General features: G+C 35.8%; 1 protein-coding gene across 4 annotated transcripts in view; it reads left to right on the top strand.

The window, feature by feature from the left end:
* Nucleotides 1–20827, top strand: part of SCLT1 (sodium channel and clathrin linker 1) — a 190491-nt gene that overhangs the window by 3201 nt on the left and 166463 nt on the right. For 3 of the 4 annotated variants that reach the window (XR_007125225.1, XM_047718435.1, XM_047718433.1), the window contains exon 2: nt 6993–7060. Coding sequence is in view for 3 of the 4 variants with exons in the window: in XM_047718435.1 (XP_047574391.1) it covers nt 6993–7060 (68 nt within the window). In the remaining variant the exon portion in view is untranslated. Of the gene's footprint in view, nt 1–6992; nt 7061–8176; nt 8311–20827 lie in introns of all 4 variants that reach the window. The other variant, XM_047718434.1, reaches the window with a different exon arrangement.

The raw sequence follows: 20827 nt of genomic DNA, 5'->3' as shown, positions 1-20827 counted from the left end.
TTCCATATGAATTTTAGAATCAGCTTGTCAATTTCTTCAACTAGATGTTGAGATTTTGAGAGGCATTGCTTTGAATCTGTTGATCAATATGTATAGAATTAATATCAAATGATATTGAGTCCTCTTATCAATGAAAAGGTATATTCTCTCCATTGATGTATCTATTCTTTTATTTCTCTCAGCGGTATTTTGTAGTTTTTCATATATAGGTTTTGCACATCTTTTATCAGATTGATCCCTATGTATTCTGTTTTTGATACTGTTGTAAATAGTATTATTCTTTTACTTTGGCATCTGATTTATCATTGCTAATATATAGAACTATATCTCTTTTTTTGGTATATTATACCCTGCAACCTTTTTAAACTCACTTATTCTAATAGGTTGTTTTTAGAGTTCATTAAATTTTCTGCATAGACAATCTTTTAATCTCTTAACAGTTTTAGTTCCTCCTTCCTCCTTTCCAATTTAGATGTCTTTCATTTCATTTTTTGGTTATTGTACTGGCTAGAACTTCCAGTACAGTGTTGAACATGAGTGGTTGGAGTGGACATCCTTGTCTTTTTCTTAATCTTAGGGTACAAACATCTATCTTTCAAAATTAAGTATGATACTAACTGTAGATTTTTTATAGATGTTTTTAAAAGGTTGAGAATATTCCTTTCTATGCCTAGTTTTCCGAGAATTTATCAGAATAGATGTTGATTTTTTTTTCAAATGCTTTTTTTGCATTTATTGAGAGGATCAGATTTTTTTTCCCATTTTTAGTTTGTTAATAGGGTGTCTTACATTGATTAATTTTCATATTTTAAGCCTGCCTTACCTCTCTTTTTGGGATAAACTTCTCTTATTCATGTATTACCCTTTTTATATATTGTTAGATTTGATTTTTTAAAAGTTTATTTAAAATTTTCATTTTCTCTGTTCATAAGTCCTTTTTTCCCCTTCTAATCTCTTTGCCTGGTTTTGGCATTGGGCAATGCTTGCCTTGTAGATTTTGTTGAAAAATATTTTGTTTTCTTCAATTTTCTGGGAAAGTTTATGTAGAATTGACATTATTTCTTTCTTAAATGTTTGGTAGAATTTACCAGTAAAGTCAATTGGACTTGGAGTTTTCTTTGTGGGAAGATTTTAAACTAGAAATTTAATTTCTTTAATAGATAAAGAGCTAGTCAGTAGTCCGTTGTGTACTGTTGTTTTTGTTTTTGAGGGGTTTTATTATTGTTCTTGTGTACTGTTATAAACAGAGACCCACCACAGATTTCATATATCCAGAGTTCTCTCTCTCTGTAACTTTCTCTTTCATACTTTGTCTTGCCAATTCTTGTTCACTTGGTCTCCACTTCCTTAACACAGAGAAGCTTCTGATCTCTGAGGCCTGCGTTTTCCTTCTTTGTGCCATGGCCTAGACTCTCCAGTCATTAAGGTGGAGCAGTCATAGGGTTTACCTCATTTGTTTTGCATCTCTCATTATCACTGTCTATTGTCTAGTATCTTGCAAACCATTATTTCATTTATTTGCTTTTGGTTGTATTGAATGGGAAGGTGGTCCTTATTACTTCATGTTGGACATAAGCAGGAATCTATTCAAGTTACCCTGCTTTTGAAATCTTAAACACAAGTTTCTTGCTCCCACTGTAACTGTTCTTTGGCTTCATCAAGACTTCTATTCTGATTGGGTTATGGACATTGGGGAGGGTATGTGCTATGGTGAGTGCTGTGAAATGTATGAGCCTGATGATTCACAGACCTGTAATCCTGGGGCAAATAATACATTATATGTTAATAAAAATAATTAAAAAAAAAGACTTATATTCTTTGAACTCTTCATTTTCCTCTATTTCCTTAATTCTTTCCCAGCTTATATTCACTACTTCCTCTTTTTTAAAAGATTTATTTATTCATTGGGGGGTTGTGGGGGAGAGTGTGTGCACAATTTGGGGGGAGGGGCAGAGGGAGAGATTCTCAAGCAGATAACCCCACTGAGCACAGAGCCTGACATGGGGCTCTGTTGGACAACCCTGAGGTCATGACCTGAATCGAAACCAACTCAACCAACTGAGCCACCCAGGCACTCCTGTTTTTACTACTTTCTTTACTGTAACCGTTGCCCATTAGTTCATCTGCTCTTTTGCCAGTAATCCTTTTTTTTTTTTTTTTAAGATTTTATTTATTTATTTGAGAGAGAGTGAAAGTGAAAGAGATCACAGAGGGGATCCACTGAGCAGAGAGCCGGATGCAGGGCTTGGTCCCAGGACCCTGGGATCATGACCTGAGCTGAAGGCAGTCGCTTAACTGACTGAGCCACCAAGGTGCCCCTCTTTTGTCAGTAATCTTGATATGATTATACTGCTTTTTTATGTAGCACACACTCAGTAATACTTCATCCCTTGACCAGTTGTTTAATTTTCCTTAATAGTTATCACACCCAACTGTTCAATAGCCATAGATTAAAAAACTCATTGCTTTGGGTAAGTACCACCACAAGCTCACTAAAGACTGACTGAGCTGAGATTTGAACTGAGACTGTCTAGTTCCAGTGTCTGTATTCTTAACTTCTATCCAACAAAGAGACTTGTAAGAAAAAAAAAAATTATAGGCCTGTTTCACTTGTGTATATACAAACTAAAAATCCTACATAAAAGGGGCGCCTGGGTGGCTCAGTGGGTTAAGCCTCTGCCTTTGGCTCAGGTCATGATCCCAGGGTCCTGGGATCGAGTGCTGGGATCGAGTCCCACATCAGGCTCTCTGCTCAGTGGGGAGCCTGCTTCCCCTCTCTCTGCCTACCTCTCTGCCTAATTGTGATTTCTTCCTGTCAAATAAATAAATAAATAAAATCTTTAAAAAGAAATTATTGAATACAATAAAGACCTAGGTTAATGGAGAAATCATTAACATATCAAATTTGTGGATTAGAATACTCAATATATTAAATATGTCAGTTCTTGATTAATGGTTAGACTTATGCATTCTCAAACTTAGTTTTGACAACATGACTCTAAAATCTAGTCGAAGAGGGGTGTCTGGGTAGTTCAGTTGGTTAGGCATTCAACTTGTGATTTCAGCTTAGGTCATGATCTCGGGACTGTGAGATCAAGCCTCACGTCGGGCTTTGTACTAGGTGTGAAGCCTGCATAAGATTCTCTCCCTCTACCTCTTCTCCTTACCCCCACTAGCTCACTCTCACTCTCTCAAAAATAAAAAAATAAAAATCTAGTGGAAGAACTAAGAATAGCCAAGAGAGTTTTAAAGAATATCAAGGTGGGAAATTTTACTGGCTGGTTGTTAAGACTTAAAAATTTGATTATTAAATCAATATTAGATTGTCAGATTGATATATACATAGATCAGTGCAATAAATTAACACGGAAAAGATATATACATGAAACTTGTTATCTGAAAGAACAGAAATACAAATCAGTGGGGAAAAGGTATTTAGCAAATGGTGCTAGGATAATTGGCTATCCAAATAGGAAGGAAGAAATAATAAAGATACCTTTCCACATATATAGAAATATCATCTGCAGGTTGATTGAAGAAATAAATTATATTTAAACTTTCAGAAAAAAATTTAAGAGGGTGTCTTTATGATCTCAGGATAAGGAAAGATTTAGATTTAAATATTTTGGATGAATGAATGAAAGAAATAGGAGACTTAAGTTAGAGTAAAATTTTCTCCTTATTAAAGTCAACCTCTGAGGATTGAATGTGTTTCCTTCAGTAATCCACAATTGACTTTTTTTTTTTTTTTTAGATTTTATTTATTTGAGAGAAGGAGCATGAGCGGGGAAGGAATATTTTTAGGAATTATGTATATGCGTAATTTTAAAGATTTTATTTATTTATTTATTTGACAGAGAGAGATCACAAGCAGGCAGAGAGGCAGGCAGAGAGAGAGAGGAGGAAGCAGGCTCCCCGCTGAGCAGAGAGCCCGATGCGGGGCTCGATCCCAGGACTCTGAGATCATGACCCGAGCCGAAGGCAGCGGCCCAACCCACTGAGCCATCCAGGCGCCCCTATATGCGTAATTTTAAAGTTGCACTAATTTATGTTCTCACCAGCAGTTGAGAGTTTTCATTATTTTACATTGTCACCAACATGTTCTATAATTTTAGCTCTTTATTGTAATTTTAATTTGTATTTTCCTGATGTCTAATGAAGTTGAGCAGCTTTTCTATGTTTATTAGCTCCCTGGGTAATCTTCATTGAAGGTGCCCATTCATGTCTTACCACAATCTATAGGCTTATCTGCCTTTTAATTGATAGCTTTTTGTATATTCTAGATACAAGCCCTTTTCTGTTACATGTGTTGGAATACATTCTCCATGTTTGTGTCTTGTTAAGTCTCTTTGTTGAACAGAAGTTCTTAATTTTAATGTGGTTCAGTATGTCATGGTTTTTTTCACTGTGGTTAGTGTTTTTGTGTTCTGATTAAAAAATCTTTCCCTACCCTAAGATATATAAAAATATTCTATACTTGTCTAGAATTTGTTTTGGCATTCACAATTAGATTTTCATTTCACCTAGAATTGATTTTTATGGATAATGTTTTATTTTTTATGAGGATATCCAGTTGACCCGGAACCAATTTTAAAAAGATTTTTTTTTTCATTTTTAAAATTAACATACATTATTTGTTTCAGGGATACAGGTCTGTGATTCATCAGTTTTGCACAATTCACAGCGCTCACCATAGCACATACCCTTCCCAATGTCCATCACCCAACGTGCCATTCCTCCCACCCACCTCCACTCCAGCAACCCTCAGTTTGGTGTCCTGAGATAGAGTGTCTCTTATGGTTTGTTTCCCTCTCTTTTGTCTTGTTTCGTTTTTTGCTCTCTTCCCCCAAGATCCTCTGCCTTGTTTCTCTAATTCCACGTGTTAGTCAATCAGAGAAAGACAATTATCATATGATCTTACTGATACGTGGAATATAAAAAGATTATTCTTTACTTCACACTGCTTTGCAGTGCCCCTTCAATCATAATTCAGTTGTTTTAAGTGAATAATTCAGGTGTTCTAAGTGAATGTGAATTTATCTTTGTATTCTTTATTCTCTTCCATTGGTTAAATTTGTTTATTTTTATACAGCTATCACACTTTCTAAATGACTGTAACTTTGTGATAAACCTTGATATCTGGTAAAGCAAGTCCTCCCCCATTCTACTTTTGTAAGAATCCCTTAGCTTTTCTTGTCATGTTTACACCTATATTTTAGAATCACCTTTTAAATTTTTGCAATATCATCTTTTGGAATGTTAACTGAGATTGCATTTAGGCTATTTGTAGATCACCTGGGGGAGAACTGCTATCTTCACAATACTAACTCCTATAAACCATGAGTTTCTCTGTCCACTTATTTAGTCTTTAATTTCTCTCCTTATTGTTTCATAGTTTTCTGTACAAGGTCTTGCTCTTTTGTTTAAATCCTTTAGATTTATTACTAGACATTGTTTTTTTAGTATGGTATTGTAAATGACATCTTTTATTGTAACTTTGTTGCAAATATATAGTAATATAATTAGTTTTTGTATATTGGCCTTATCTCCAACAACCATGCTGAAGGTCATTATTCTAAGAATTTATCTTTGTCTTCTCTGGGATTTACCTATACCTATACATGATTAACTGTGGATAGTGGATAATTTTTTTTTTTCTTTTCAGTCTTTATACCTTTTATTTCTTACTTGCCTTATTGCATAAACTTAGACCTCCAGTAGAGTGTGATTAAATGGCAAGAGAATTCGTCCTTCCCAATTTGTCATTCCCAATTTCCGGGGAAAGTTTTCAACGTTCTCATCGTTAGTATGATGTCTGGTGTGCATTTCTGTAGAAATCAGTTATTATATCAAGGAAATTAACTTCTGTTCTTACATTCCTGAGGCTTTATCTTGAATATATCTTAAATATCATCAGATGCTTTTACTGTAACTTTTGAGATGATTGTATTTGTTGATCTTTTTTGTATGTTTATTTTGAATTTCTTTGGGGGTGGACTTTATTATTTCCTTCACTTGATCTTTGGGTTTAATTTGCTTTTCTTCTAACTTTTTGGGATGGACCTATATTTCATTGACTATAAACCTTCTTTTCTAATATAAGCAATTAAAGCTATAAACTTTTTTTAGCAAGTTTTCAGGTATTACATTTTCACTATCAGTCAACTCAAAATACATCCAAATTTGTTTTGTAATTCCTCCTGTGACCCATGGGTTATTAAAAAGTAATTTTTGAACTTCAAAATGTATTAAAATTTTCCCTTTTTGGTTTTTTATTCTAGCTTAATTGCGCTACTGTCAGGTAACATGCCCTCTTTGGCTTTCAGTCCTTTTGAAAGTTGAGGTTTACTCTATTGCTAGCAAATTTTCAGTTTTAAACAATCCATGTGATCTTGAAATAATTTTTCTACATTCACTGTGTTCTATGCTTTCTTGATGTGAATAGAAATATTAAGCACCTTGTGCTTACTGAGAGCACTTGACTTTATTCCAGTCCTTCATTTTTATTATCTCTTACTCCTGTATAATTCAGAATCTTTGTCCTGCTGTTTCTCTTCTGTTTTTGTTTGTTCTGGAACAGAATTTTAGCCAATTTTCACTATTGGAAAAATATGACTATTAGCTTATCTTTTCAGTTCTTTTCACTTCCAGTAGCAGGAATTTGGGGAAAAAAAAATGGAGCATTTTTTTACTTCTGCTAGCCTGAAGAGTAAACCAGGAAGAATTGAGAATTAAAATGTAAGAAATCAGAATAATTAGTTCTTTGCAGCTATTCTTTTGCCACTAGCAGTAGGTAGTTGACCTATGTGTATAGAAGGGCCCTTAAATTAAAAAAACATGTGTTGAAATTGATGATTCATTTTGAGAAGCAGTGAAGACTAGCAGTTTTGCATTGGATATGTCAGATAATAACTATCTTGTTTGTAGTTTTTAAATATTGAGCATTAGCCAGTGAGCTACGGAGTGTTTTTTTTTTTTTCCCTTTGTTTCAGATCACCGACTAAATGAAGTTCTTAGACGATATCAAATGGAAAATTTTTCCAAATGTTCATCGGTGCAGGTATGTAAATTAGTTAAGGTCTAAAAAACAAGGTTTAGATTTGGTTGTAAATATGTTTATGTACATAAATTCTACTTAGGATTATTCTCATGTGAAGTTGCCTATAGCACTTTGAAATTTACTTACAACTGGGATTTGTATAGGGAAATGCTTGTTTTTGCTTAATAAAAGTAGTTCTTTGGCCATAGAAATTGCCTTTTTTTCTGAATTGGAGGTTAGGTATTATGTATGATGTTAAAATATCTGAGTTCTAAAATGAGAATTCATTTGACGTTTTGAAATGAAATCTTTTCTTAGGATACATTTCATAGTAAGCTTTAACGTGCAATTCTCATAAATTATGGCAAGCAAAAACTAAATCAAAACAGTAAACAATATACAGCATTGTTTTTAATACTTCTTTCCTTGGGTGTATGTTCTTTTTTAAATATTCTGTTAAAATTTTTTTGAACAATGAGATATGTTTATTGGTGGACTCTGAGTTACACAATATTAAAAGAAAAACAGTAGCTCCTATGTTAGTGATAGCAGCCTACTGAATTAATAAGGATGTGTTTTGATCTTGACATCAGTGAATCTTGTAACCAAAACATTGTTTTGCGGCGCCTGGGTAGTTCGTTGCTTAAGTGTCCGACTTTTGATTTTGGCTCACGTCACGATTTCAGTGGTGTGAGATAGAGCCCTCCATTGCTCGGTGCTGAGCCTGGAGCCTGCTTGGGATTCTCTCTCTTCCTCTCCCTCTACTCCACCACTACCACTCCCACCCCACTCATGTGCCCTCTCTCAAAATAGAATTGTTTTTAAGGTATTAAGAAAGAAGTTGTTTAAAAAGTAATGGTTTATCTTGTTGACTTGACTGTACTTATACTTTCTTTAGTGTATTCTCAACATTTAGCCTGCTGCTCAATTTTTATTTACAAAGACCAGACTGCTTCCAGGGGGTCTTAAAATTATCCATCCACTATGTTAATCATGTTATTGTTTTTCTTAGGTTATTTTGTTAGTTATGCTTAACTAAGAACTGTTATCATTTAGATGATAGAGAATTGTAAAACAGGAGCCTCTAAATTTTGTTCAGATTCTTAGGTTCTTTTTCTTCTGCTTAATGTCTTATAGAATATGTCTAAAAGGAGGATTCAAACAAAAGAGTGATTTTAAAGCCTGAGAAGATCTCTTGGCACGGTTTTATATCATACCTACTGTACATGGCTGACTTATGAAAGATGGTTTTACTAGATAAAGCAGTGATTGTATGTAGACCTTTAGATGCACTTATACATTGTGATTAATTAATTAAAGCCTCAAGGTAACATACCAAGTAAGGTCAAGTCTTCTCTTATTTAATAGTGTACAGCTCCTTGAATTCTCTAAAGGTACATATTCTTCTTTTACAGATGCTATTATAGTCATACAATCAAATCTTGATTCCAAGCTCTTATTTTTGGTAGTAATACATTGTTACTGCCTAAGAGTGTTCTGAAGTTCGCTGTCTCTTCAGAACACATTGCTGTCTCAAAATACCAATCCCCTTGCCTTCCACTGCATATTTTGCAGTAATGAGAAAAGAGGTGATATGAGAATATGAGAAAGAGATTAATCTGCTATCTAGCATTATGGTCCATATCCTTGGCCATATATAGTGCATTCTTCAGTTCTTCACCCCAGAAATGTTATACTGGTTTCTGAAAAAATACTGGAAAAAGTGAAAAAATTTGAAAAAAAAGAAAATAATGAAAAAAATTGAAAAACTGTCAAGAGGAATTTTTTTAATTGTGTTTTTCTTTTTATAGTATTTTTACTTTTTTTTCTGTTTGTAGACATAGAAGTAGGAGGAAACCATTATTAAAGGTTATGTGAAACCTAGGAGCACTGGCTGAGATCTCTTCTCACTAACTTTAGTGATTGCTGCTAGCAACAGAAATCCTTCATAAACTTTATTTGGCCTTTTTGTTCAGCTGTGTTTCCCAGGTGTCAATTCTTATTAATAGATGCTCAATAAATATTTGTGGAATGAATGAAGCAATTATACCCTTCCTTTACTTTATTCCTGCCTACTAATTTCCCAACATCATGTGAGCTCTGTATGCCATGTACAGTGAGAGTTGAGATGAAAAAGTCATGATCAGCTTGTGAAATACAAACAGTTCATGCTTTTTAGTCTATTTTTCAGGATAAAATCACAATGAAATTCCTTTCTTCCTCACACTAGGCAAATGGCCAGGACTTGTGTTAAATGAACATACTTTATGAAACTTTTCTAATATTAGAAAAATAAAGCTGCCAGAATTTGATATTTTTTTCTTAAATTTTAAGTTAGAATTTCAAACTTGATTTTCTGTAGAAACTGTGCTATAAGTGATAGTTAAAATTCATTTGTGCTATCACTATATAATAATCATTTAGGCTTCCCATGGATCAAAGGAAGTTTTATGAATTGCCTTAAGGTTTTTTTGTATAGTGTTTCTTAGGGAAGTACATGATATATTTAGAATAATGATACATAAATTGTATGGATTTAAACTGAAAGTTAGATTTTCCAGTGTGTGCAGTAGTTTGTATATTTAATATATTCGGTTCATTATACTTTAATAAGTCACTCCTCTTTTACTTATTTATTTTAAAGCTTTATTCATTTAATTTTAGAGAGAGAGACAGGGTGCATGCATGCACCAGGTGAGAGGCAGAGGAAGAGAGAGAGAGTCTTAAGTAGACTTGGTGCTGAGTCTGAGCCTAATGCAGGGCTCGATCTCACAACATGAGATCATGACCTGAGCCAATATCAAAAGCTGGAAGCTGAATCTATTAAAACACCCAAGCACCCCCATTCATCTTTAAAAATAAAAAACTTCTTGGGGGGAGGAGTCAAGATGGCGGAGAAGTAGCAGGCTGAGACTACTTCAGGTAGCGGGAGATCAGCTAGATAGCTTATCTAAAGATTGCAAACACCTACAAATCCAACGGGAGATTGAAGAGAAGAAGAACAGCAACTCTAGAAACAGAAAATCAACCACTTTCTGCAAGGTAGGACTGGCGGAGAAGTGAATCCAAAGCGACGGGAAGATAGACCGCGGGGGGCGGGGTTGGCTCCCAGCGAGCGGCGGAGCAACGGAGCACAAAATCGGGACTTTTAAAAGTCTGTTCCGCTGAGGGACATAGCTCCAGAGGCTTAACAGGGGTGAAGCCCATGCGGGGTCAGCGTGGCCTCAGGTCCTGCAGGGTCCCAGAAGGATCGGGGGTGTCTGAGTGTCGCAGAGCTCACAGGTATTAGAACGGGGAAGCTGGCTACAGAGACAGAGCCGAGGAGTGACTCTCAGCTCGGGGTTACCTTGAACCGGTCGCAGGCTCGGTCAGCTCGGAGCGCGGCCGGAGGCCAGGGTGGCGGGAGTCATTGGGCGCTGTTCTCTGGGGGCGCACTGAGGAGTGGGGCCCCGGGCTCTCGGCTCCTCCGGGCCGGAGACCAGGAGGCCGCCATCTTCATTCCCGCCCTCCGGAACTCTACGGAAAGCGCTCAGGGAACAAAAGCTCCCGGAAAGTGCTCAGAGAACAAAATCTCCCGAATGCGAACCCAAGCGGATTACTCAGCCCGGCCCTGGGCAAAGATGCTTGAGAATCACTACAACAGGCCCCTCCCCCAGAAGACCAGCAAGAAACCCAGCCAGGACCAAGTTCACCTACCAAGGAGTGTAGTTTCAATACCAAGGAGAGTGGCGGAATTCCAGAGGAAGAGAAAGCAAAGCAAGGAACTCATGGCTTTCTCCCCATGATTCTTTAGCCTTGCAGTTAAATTAATTTTTTTTTCTTTTTTTTTTCTTTTTTTTTTTTTAAGGTTTTATTTATTTATTTGACAGACAGAGATCACAAGTAGGCAGAGAGGCAGGCAGAGAGAGAGGAGGAAGCAGGCTCCCCGATGAGCAGAAAGCCCGATACGGGGCTCGATCCCAGGACCCTGGAATCATGACCTGAGCCGAAGGCAGAGGCTTTAACCCACTGAGCCACCCAGGCGCCCCTTTCTTTTCTTTTTCAATTTTTTTTTCTTCTTCTAAATTTTTTTAACTTTTACCCTTTTCTTTTTTAACATTTTTTAACTAGTTTATCTAATATATATATATTTTTTTTTTCCTTTTTATACTTTTTCTTTATTGGTTTTCTTTTTTTAATTTTTTTTTCTTTCTTTCTGAACCTTTTTATATCCCCTTTCTCCCCTCCCACCCCCCACGATTTGGGATCTCTTCTGATTTGGCTAAAGCATATTTTCCTGGGGTTGTTGCCACCCTTTCAGTATTTTACTTGCTCCTTCATATACTCTTATCTGGACAAAATGACAAGGCGGAAAAATTCACCACAAAAAAAAGAACAAGAGGCAGTACCAAAGGCTAGGGACCTAATCAATACAGACATTGGTAATATGTCAGATCCAGAGTTCAGAATGACGATTCTCAAGGTTCTAGCCGGGCTCGAAAATGGCATGGAAGATATTAGAGAAACCCTCTCGGGAGATATAAAAGCCCTTTCTGGAGAAATAAAAGAACTAAAATCTAACCAAGTTGAAATAAAAAAAGCTATTAATGAGGTGCAAACAAAAATGGAGGCTCTGATGGCTAGGATAAATGAGGCAGAAGAAAGAATTAGCGATATAGAAGACCAAATGACAGAGAATAAAGACGCTGAGCAAAAGAGGGACAAACAGCTACTGGATCACGAGGGGAGAATTCGAGCGATAAGTGACACCATAAGACGAAACAACAGAATAATTGGGATTCCAGAAGAAGAGGAAACAGAGAGGGGAGCAGAAGGTACATTGGAGAGAATTATTGGAGAGACTTTCCCCAATATGGCAAAGGGGACAAGCATCAAAATCCAGGAGGTTCAGAGAACCCCCCTCAAGATCAATAAGAATAGGTTCACACCCTGTCACCTAATAGTAAAATTGACAAGTCTTAGTGACAAAGAGAAGATCCTGAAAGCAGCCAGGTAAAAGAAGTCTGTAACGTACAATGGTAAAAATATTAGATTGGCAGCAGACTTATCCACAGAGACCTGGCAGGCCAGAAAGAGCTGGCATGATATATTCAGAGTACTAAACGAGAAAAACATGCAGCCAAGAATACTACATCCAGCTAGGCTATCATTGAAAATAGAAGGAGAGATTAAAAGCTTCCAGGACAAACAAAAACTGAAAGAATTTGCAAATACCAAACCAGCTCTACAGGAAATATTGAAAGGGGTCCTCTAAGCAAAGAGAGACCCTAAAAGAAGTAGATCAGAAAGAAACAGAGACAATATACAATAACAGTCACCTTACAGGCAATACAATGGCACTAAATTCATATCTCTCAATAGTTACCCTGAATGTTAATGGGCTAAATGCCCCAATCAAAAGACACAGGGTATCAGAATGGATAAAAAAACAAAACCCATCTATATGTTGCCTACAAGAAACTCATCTTAAACCTGAAGACACCTCCAGATTTAAAGTGAGGGGGTGGAAAAGAATTTACCATGCTAATGGACATCAGAAGAAAGCAGGAGTGGCAATCCTTATATCAGATCAATTAGATTTTAAGCCAAAGACTACAATAAGAGATGAGGAAGGACACTATATCATACTCAAAGGAACTATCCAACAAGAAGTCTAACAATTTTAAATATTTATGCCCCTAACGTGGGAGCAGCCAACTATATAAACCAATTAATAACAAAATCAAAGAAACATATCGACAATAATGCAATAATCGTAGGGGACTTTAACACTCCCCTCACTGAAATGGACAGATCATCCAAGCAAAAGATCAACAAGGAAATAAAGGCCTTAAATGACACACTGGACCAGATGGACATCACAGATATATTCAGAACTTTTCATCCCAAAGCAAGAGAATACACATTCTTCTCTAGTGCACATGGAACATTTTCCAGAATAGATCACATTCTTGGTCCTAAATCAGGTCTCAACCAGTATCAAAAGATTGGAATCATTCCCTGCATATTTTCAGACCACAATGCTCTGAAGCTAGAACTCAATCAGAAGAGGAAATTTGGAAAGAACCCAAATACATGGAGACTAAACAGCATCCTTCTAAAGAATGAATGGGTCAACCAGGAAATTAAAGAAGAATTGAAAAAATTCATGGAAACAAATGATAATGAAAACACAACGGTTCAAAATCTGTGGGACACAACAAAGGCAGTCCTGAGAGGAAAATATATAGCGGTACAAGCCTTTCTCAAGAAACAAGAAAGGTCTCAGGTACACAACCTAACCCTACACCTAAAGGAGCTGGAGAAAGAACAAGAAAGAAAGCCTAAACCCAGCAGGAGAAGAGAAATCATAAAGATCAGAGCAGAAATCAATGAAATAGAAACCAAAAAAACAATAGAACAAATCAACGAAACTAGGAGCTGGTTCTTTGAAAGAATTAATAAGATTGACAAACCCCTGGCCAGACTTATCAAAAAGAAAAGAGAGAGGACCCAAATAAATAAAATCATGAATGAAAGAGGAGAGATCACAACGAACACCAAAGAAATACAGACAATTATAAGAACATACTATGAGCAACTCTACGCCAACAAATTTGACAATCTGGAAGAAATGGATGCATTCCTAGAGACATATAAACTACCACAACTGAACCAGGAAGAAATAGAAAGCCTCAACAGACCCATAACCAGTAAGGAGATTGAAACAGTCATCAAAAATCTCCAAACAAACAAAAGCCCAGGGCCAGATGGCTTCCCAGGGGAATTCTACCAAACATTTAAAGAAGAACTAATTCCTATTCTCCTGAAACTGTTCCAAAAAAAGAAATGGAAGGAAAACTTCCAAACTCATTTTATGAGGCCAGCATCACCTTGATCCCAAAACCAGACAAGGATCCCATCAAAAAAGAGAACTACAGACCAATATCCTTGATGAACACAGATGCAAAAATTCTGACCAAAATACTAGCCAGTAGGGTTCAACAGTACATTAAAAGGATTATTCACCACGACCAAGTGGGATTTATTCCAGGGCTGCAAGGCTGGTTCAACATCCGCAAATCAATCAATGTGATACAACACATTAATAAAAGAAAGAACAAGAACCATATGATACTCTCCATAGATGCTGAAAAAGCATTTGACAAAGTACAGCATCCCTTCCTGATCAAAACTCTTCAAAGTGTAGGGATAGAGGGCACATACCTCAATATTATCAAAGCCATCTATGAAAAACCCACCGCAAATATCATTCTCAATGGAGAAAAACTGAAAGCTTTTCTGCTAAGGTCAGGAACACGGCAGGGATGTCCATTATCACCACTGCTATTCAACATAGTACTAGAAGTCCTAGCCTCAGCAATCAGACAACAAAAGGAAATTAAAGGCATCCAAATCGGCAAAGAAGAAGTCAAACTATCACTCTTCGCAGATGATATGATACTCTATGTGGAAAACCCAAAAGACTCCACTCCAAAACTGCTAGAACTTGTACAGGAATTCAGTAAAGTGTCAGGATATAAAATCAATGCACAGAAATCAGTTGCATTTCTCTACACCAACAACAAGACAGAAGAAAGAGAAATTAAGGAGTCCATCCCATTTACAATTGCACCCAAAACTATAAGATACCTAGGAATAAACCTAACCAAAGAGACAAAGAATCTATACTCAGAAAACTATAAAGTACTCATGAAAGAAATTGAGGAAGACACAAAGAAATGGAAAAATGTTCCATGCTCCTGGATTGGAAGAATAAATATTGTGAAAATGTCTATGCTACCTAAAGCAATCTACACATTTAATGCAATTCCTATCAAAGTACCATCCATTTTTTTCAAAGAAATGGAACAAATAATCCTATAATTTAAACGGAAGCAGAAAAGACCTCGAATAGTCAATGGAATATTGAAAAAGAAAGCCAAAGTTGGTGGCATCACAATTCCGGACTTCAAGCTCTATTCCAAAGCTGTCATCATCAAGACAGCATGGTACTGGCACAAAAACAGACACACAGATCAATGGAACAGAATAGAGAGCCCAGAAATGGACCCTCAACTCTATGGTCAACTCATCTTCGACAAAGCAGGAAAGAATGTCCAATGGAAAAAAGACAGCCTCTTCAGTAAATGGTGTTGGGAAAATTGGGCAGCCACATGCAGAAAAATGAAATTGGATCATTTCCTTACACCACACATGAAAATAGACTCAAAATGGATGAAGGACCTCAATGTGAGAAAGGAATCCATCAAAATCCTTGAGGAGAACACAGGCAGCAACCTCTTCGACCTCAGCCGCAGCAACATCTTCCTAGGAACATCGCCAAAAGCAAGGGAAGCAAGGGCAAAAATGAACTATTGGGATTTTATCAAGATCAAAAGCTTTTGCACAGCAAAGGAAACAGTGAACAAAACCAAAAGGCAACTGACAGAATGGGAGAAGATATTTGCAAACGACATATCAGATAAAGGGCTAGTGTCCAAAATCTATAAAGAACTTAGCAAACTCAACACCCAAAGAACAAATAATCCAATCAAGAAATGGGCAGAGGACATGAACAGACATTTCTGCAAAGAAGACATCCAGATGGCCAACAGACACATGAAAAAGTGCTCCACATCACTCGGCATTAGGGAAATACAAATCAAAACCACAATGAGATATCACCTCACACCAGTCAGAATGGCTAAAATGAACAAGTCAGGAAATGACAGATGCTGGCGAGGATGCGGAGAAAGGGGAACCCTCCTACACTGTTGGTGGGAATGCAAGCTGGTTCAACCAATCTGGAAAACAGCATGGAGGTTCCTCAAAATGTTGAAAATAGAACTAACCTATGACCCAGCAATTGCACTGCTGGGTATTTACCCTAAAGATACAAACGTAGTGATCCGAAGGGGCACGTGCACCCGAATGTTTATAGCAGCAATGTCTACAATAGCCAAACTATGGAAAGAACCTAGATGTCCATCAACAGATGAATGGATAAAGAAGATGTGGTATATATACACAAGGGAATACTATGCAGCCATCAAAAGAAATGAAATCTTGCCATTTGCGACGATGTGGATGGAACTAGAGGGTATCATGCTTAGCGAAATAAGTCAATCGGAGAAAGACAACTATCATATGATCTCCCTGATATGAGGGAGAGGAGATGCAACATGGGGGGTTAAGGGGGTAGGAGAAGAGTAAATGAAACAAGATGGAATTGGGTGGGAGACAAACCATAAGTGACTCTTAATCTCACAAAACAAACTGAGGGTTGATGGGGGGAGGGAGGTTGGGGGGGGGGTGGGGTTATGGACATTGGGGAGGGTATGTGCTATGGTGAGTGCTGTGAAGTGTGTAAACCTGGTGATTCACAGACCTGTACCCCTGGGGATAAAAATATATTATATGTTTATAAAAAATAAAATTAATAAAAAAACAAAAAAAAAAACTTCTTATAATTGTATGTGACCTTCCAAAGATGGTTTAAATATCAACTAGTTTCTTGAATGATCCCTTCAGGGTTATTGTGAAATTTAGTTGTCTTTCTTTGATTATTTTGTGTTTTATGTATAAATAAAAAGCATGTCAAGTGGCACTGCCCTCTGAGAGCATGAGATCCAGCCCCATGTCAGGCTCCGTCCTGAGCACTGAGCTTGCTTAAGATTCTCTCTCCCTCTCTCTTTGTCTCTTCCCTGTCACATCCATGCACAAGTGTGCTTGCTCTCTCTCTCTCAAAAAAAAAAAAAAAAAGGGAAAAATGATTTAGCACTTTAAAGAGAGTCTAAGTGTAAGAATTTAGCAATTTCTGTACATCGACCTTCATTGATAAATGACGAAAATCCATCTTTCCGTATATAAATGATTTGCTGCAACACTCAAAAATGTGCAACAACACTTTCACAAAATGCTAATCAGCCTATATTTTCTTCCAAAGGATGGCAGATAGGATGCGATTAATATATTTCATAGCCAGTGATATAGAGTAAAGTAAGGGGCACAAAATTAAACATTCAGAATTATGATTAGAATACTTAGTGTTTGTTTTCCTCAGAGGAAGTATCTGAGGAATATCCTCAGAGGAAGTATCCAGAAATTTTGTCTACCCAATTATAATCCAATATTATTGACATTCTTTGATATACTCTCATCATCATCTCAGGAAGTCCTTTTGCGATCAAAATAATAGAAATTAATTGTAGAGTATCTGTTATTCAAGATATATAAAATGCTTCGTATGTTTCTTTTATTTAGTATAGTTTGTTTAAATTTTGTTTTAGAATATATAAAAAGGATATTTATAAATGCTTTTTTTTTGGTGATAATAGCTTATTGGATAGGATTGTTAGTCTTGTTCACCTGAAACTAATATGACATATGTCAATTATATTTCAATTGAACTATATATATATAAATATATGTAAATGTATAAATATACATATATATTTGGCTTTTATAAAAAGATTTTATTTTTTTAAGTGTTTCTACACCCAGCATAGGGCATGAAACCCACAACCCTGAGATCAAGAGTCACACACTCTACTGAGTGAGCCAGCCCCGTACCTCTATATAAGTGCTTTTATAGTTGTTGTCAATCTTATTCTCCCAACTTGATTTTTTCCACTAGATCTTGAATTATTAAGTCATGCAGTCTTTTATTCTGAAAGTTTCTCTAGTAAGTGGGGAAGGATTGCTGAATCTATATTTTTATTCTTTTAACTATTTTTCTTATATTTTGATTTAATATGCTTATCTTAAAATCATGTAATTTTTTATAATTTGGATTATTGGTCATTTACTCTTAAATTAGTATTTCTGTAACAACTATCATTAGAAAATAGTTTCAGAGCAGTGTCTTTATAGAATTCAGTTAAACTAATATATATTGAGTACCTCCTCTATGTAAAGCACTAAGCCAGAAACTTTAGTGATATGAAAATGTATATAATAAAATTACCATTTCATAGGAACCTAAAGACTAATAAAAATAGCAGTTGAGACAAATATTAAATAACTAGGTATAAGGCATATTATTCGTATCTTAACCTTAAAGCCAAATGAGGGTATCAGAGAAAAAGCAGATCAAATATAGTTGGAGAGATCAGAAAAAGTTTCCTGAAGGATGTAGCATGTCTGATAGGTACTGAAAAGTAGGTAAGATTTCTAAAGAACTTCAGTGAGAGCTAAAAGAAGGGGTAGTGGAGAGCATAGCAGATGGACCCACTGGCATGATGAGAAGCAAAAGGAGGTAAGAAAGTGGGAGTTGTATTTAGGGAGTAAAACATACTTCATTTTTTATACTGTGTTTGACATATACAAGAGAAGTAATGGAAAATAACATTAGGAAGAGTAGGTTTTGTAGAGTGCCTTAAATGGTTAAGTTGAGGAGTTTGGATTTATTTTAGTAAACACTGTGTGATTCCTAAATATTGTTTAGAAGAATGATAGAGTGAAACTCAGTAAGAATAACAATTCAGAAACTTAAAATTGATGGGTGGGAGGTTAATGAGGGCTTGAATTATTATTTTGTAGAATGCCATCCATCTCCCAACTATTAGTCATAACACTGCTAGTTGATTTATTTTTATAAAAATTCCTAAGAAATTTGAGAAATATTTTTAAAGTTTGAATTACTTAGCTATCCCCAAAAGATTTTTAACTAACTTTTGAACAATTGAAAGTTAAAATATCACTTGTCCATTAATTAATATTTAAATACAATAATTATTTTTAATAGTCTAGGATTAAGTAAATCCTACCCTGAAATTACATAGACTACTGGATGCATTTATTCTTTAATCTGTCAGAGTTCTCTCTGGAAGGTTACCCTTTTTGTATAATTCATCTTACAGTCCTAGATCCATGTCAACATGTCTGTTGAGGCTGTATATTTTGAGAAATCCTTTCCATGTTGGTTGGATGTTCATAACATATACTTTGGTTAGCTAATAGAGTTTCCCCCATATTAAGAAAAAAGAAATTTTAAAAAGTAAAGAGCAAAGATTTATTAGGAGCTTTCTATATGTCAGGAATTATACTAAACACTTTGAGTATATTGTTCCTTTATTTAAATTTTTTCAAACATACATCGAAGTGCGGAAGTTATTAAAAATGGTATCTGGTAGCTAGCTACCATCCAGTTGTGTCCATTCTTAATTTTTTGCCATGTTTACTTCCAGTCTTTTTTTTTCTTTTTTCAGTCTTTTTTTTTTTAAGATTGTATTTATTTAACAGAAATCACAAGTAGGCAGAGAAGAAGAGAAGAAGGCAGAGAGAGAGGAGGAAGCAGGCTCACTGCTGAGCAGAGAGCCCGGCACACGGGCTTAATCCCAGGACCCTGGGATCCTGACCTAAGCTGAAGGCAGAGGCTTTAGACCACTGAGCCACCCAGGCACCCACTCTTTTTTTTTCTTTTTTAAAGAAATAAGACACTGCAGAAACAATTCAGTGGCTGTACCTCTTGTGCATTCCCTTCTATCCCTTTCCAGTGATAATCACCGTCCTAAATTTAGTGTTTTCCAATGGTATATATGCTCCCAGTACTTTTACTATGTATGTTCATATCTGCAGAAATTTTATTGTATCGTTTGGCAAGTTTAAAATCTTTTATAAGTGATATCATGCTATATGTATCTGACTGCAAACCTTGCTTTCTTTGCTTAAAATTATTTTTAAGAATTTGATACATATATCACAAGTTCATGTATTATATAACATTTGTCCACTACATTCCACTGTATTATTAGACCACAAGCTATCCATTCTCCTATTAAAGAACATTTAGATTTTGTCCAGTTCTTATATTTTGCAGTAATCCTTAAGCACATTGTTAAACATGTCTCCATATACACATCTGAGAGGTTTTTTTTGGATGTATACCTAAATTAGACTTTTCTCATCTTCAGGTTTACAATAAATTGTCCGAGGTGGTTGTACTCGTTTTCATTCCCATTCATGGTGTATGAGAGTGCTCCTTGTAAAACATCTTTCTGAGCCATTGGTTGCATTGTCAGACATTTTGTTTTGGTAGGTGTGGTTGGTGTAAAATGACATCTCACTATTGTTTTATTTGTATTTCCCTAATTATTAATGACGTGCTTGATTTTATTTGTCTGATCTCAGATTTCCTCTTTATTTTGCTTGTTGATACTCTCACTGACACATGTGGAAAGTTCAGTTTGTGGGTTTTCATTTATCTTGTTTATATGCTTTATAGTGGAAAAATTTAAACATTTAATATAGTCAAATGTGTCAGTGTTTTACTCTTGTGTCTTAAGTCCTTTACTTGCATAAGTGCATATTTAAGTCTTTAATTAATCTGGAATTTATTATTGTGTATTATGTAGGAAGGATGTCTGGTATATGAATAACTTCTAGAATTAGCCTATTTGCTTTTGGGTTATGCCCATAGTGATACATATAAATCTTGTTAATTCCTTGAACTACTTATAGGATCCTATTGTACTTTCCTTTAGCCTATTGTTGGACATTTTATCTATCATTACAGTAAAAGCTGCACTGAACATCCTGTACATCTCCTTGTGTTTGAGTATTTATTCATACTTTATACTAGATAATAAGTTTTTGGTCATGTTAAAAATGCTGCTGGCCTTTTAACTTTGTTTATGGTACTTTCAGCAGCATAGACGCTTTAAATTTGTTGTTATAAGAAATCTCAGTCTCTCTGTTCATAGATTTTACACCGGGTGTCTTCCAGTTAGAAATGTATTTTGAATGGAAGTATTAGGCACTGGTTGATATATTAGTGAACAAAACAAACAAAAGCCTCTGCATTTT

The sequence above is a fragment of the Lutra lutra genome, chromosome 2 (genome assembly GCF_902655055.1).
Source record: "Lutra lutra chromosome 2, mLutLut1.2, whole genome shotgun sequence".
Taxonomy (NCBI): Eukaryota; Metazoa; Chordata; class Mammalia; order Carnivora; family Mustelidae; genus Lutra; species Lutra lutra.
Note: the sequence above shows the minus strand (reverse complement) of the source record. Positions and strands in the feature narration are given on the sequence as shown.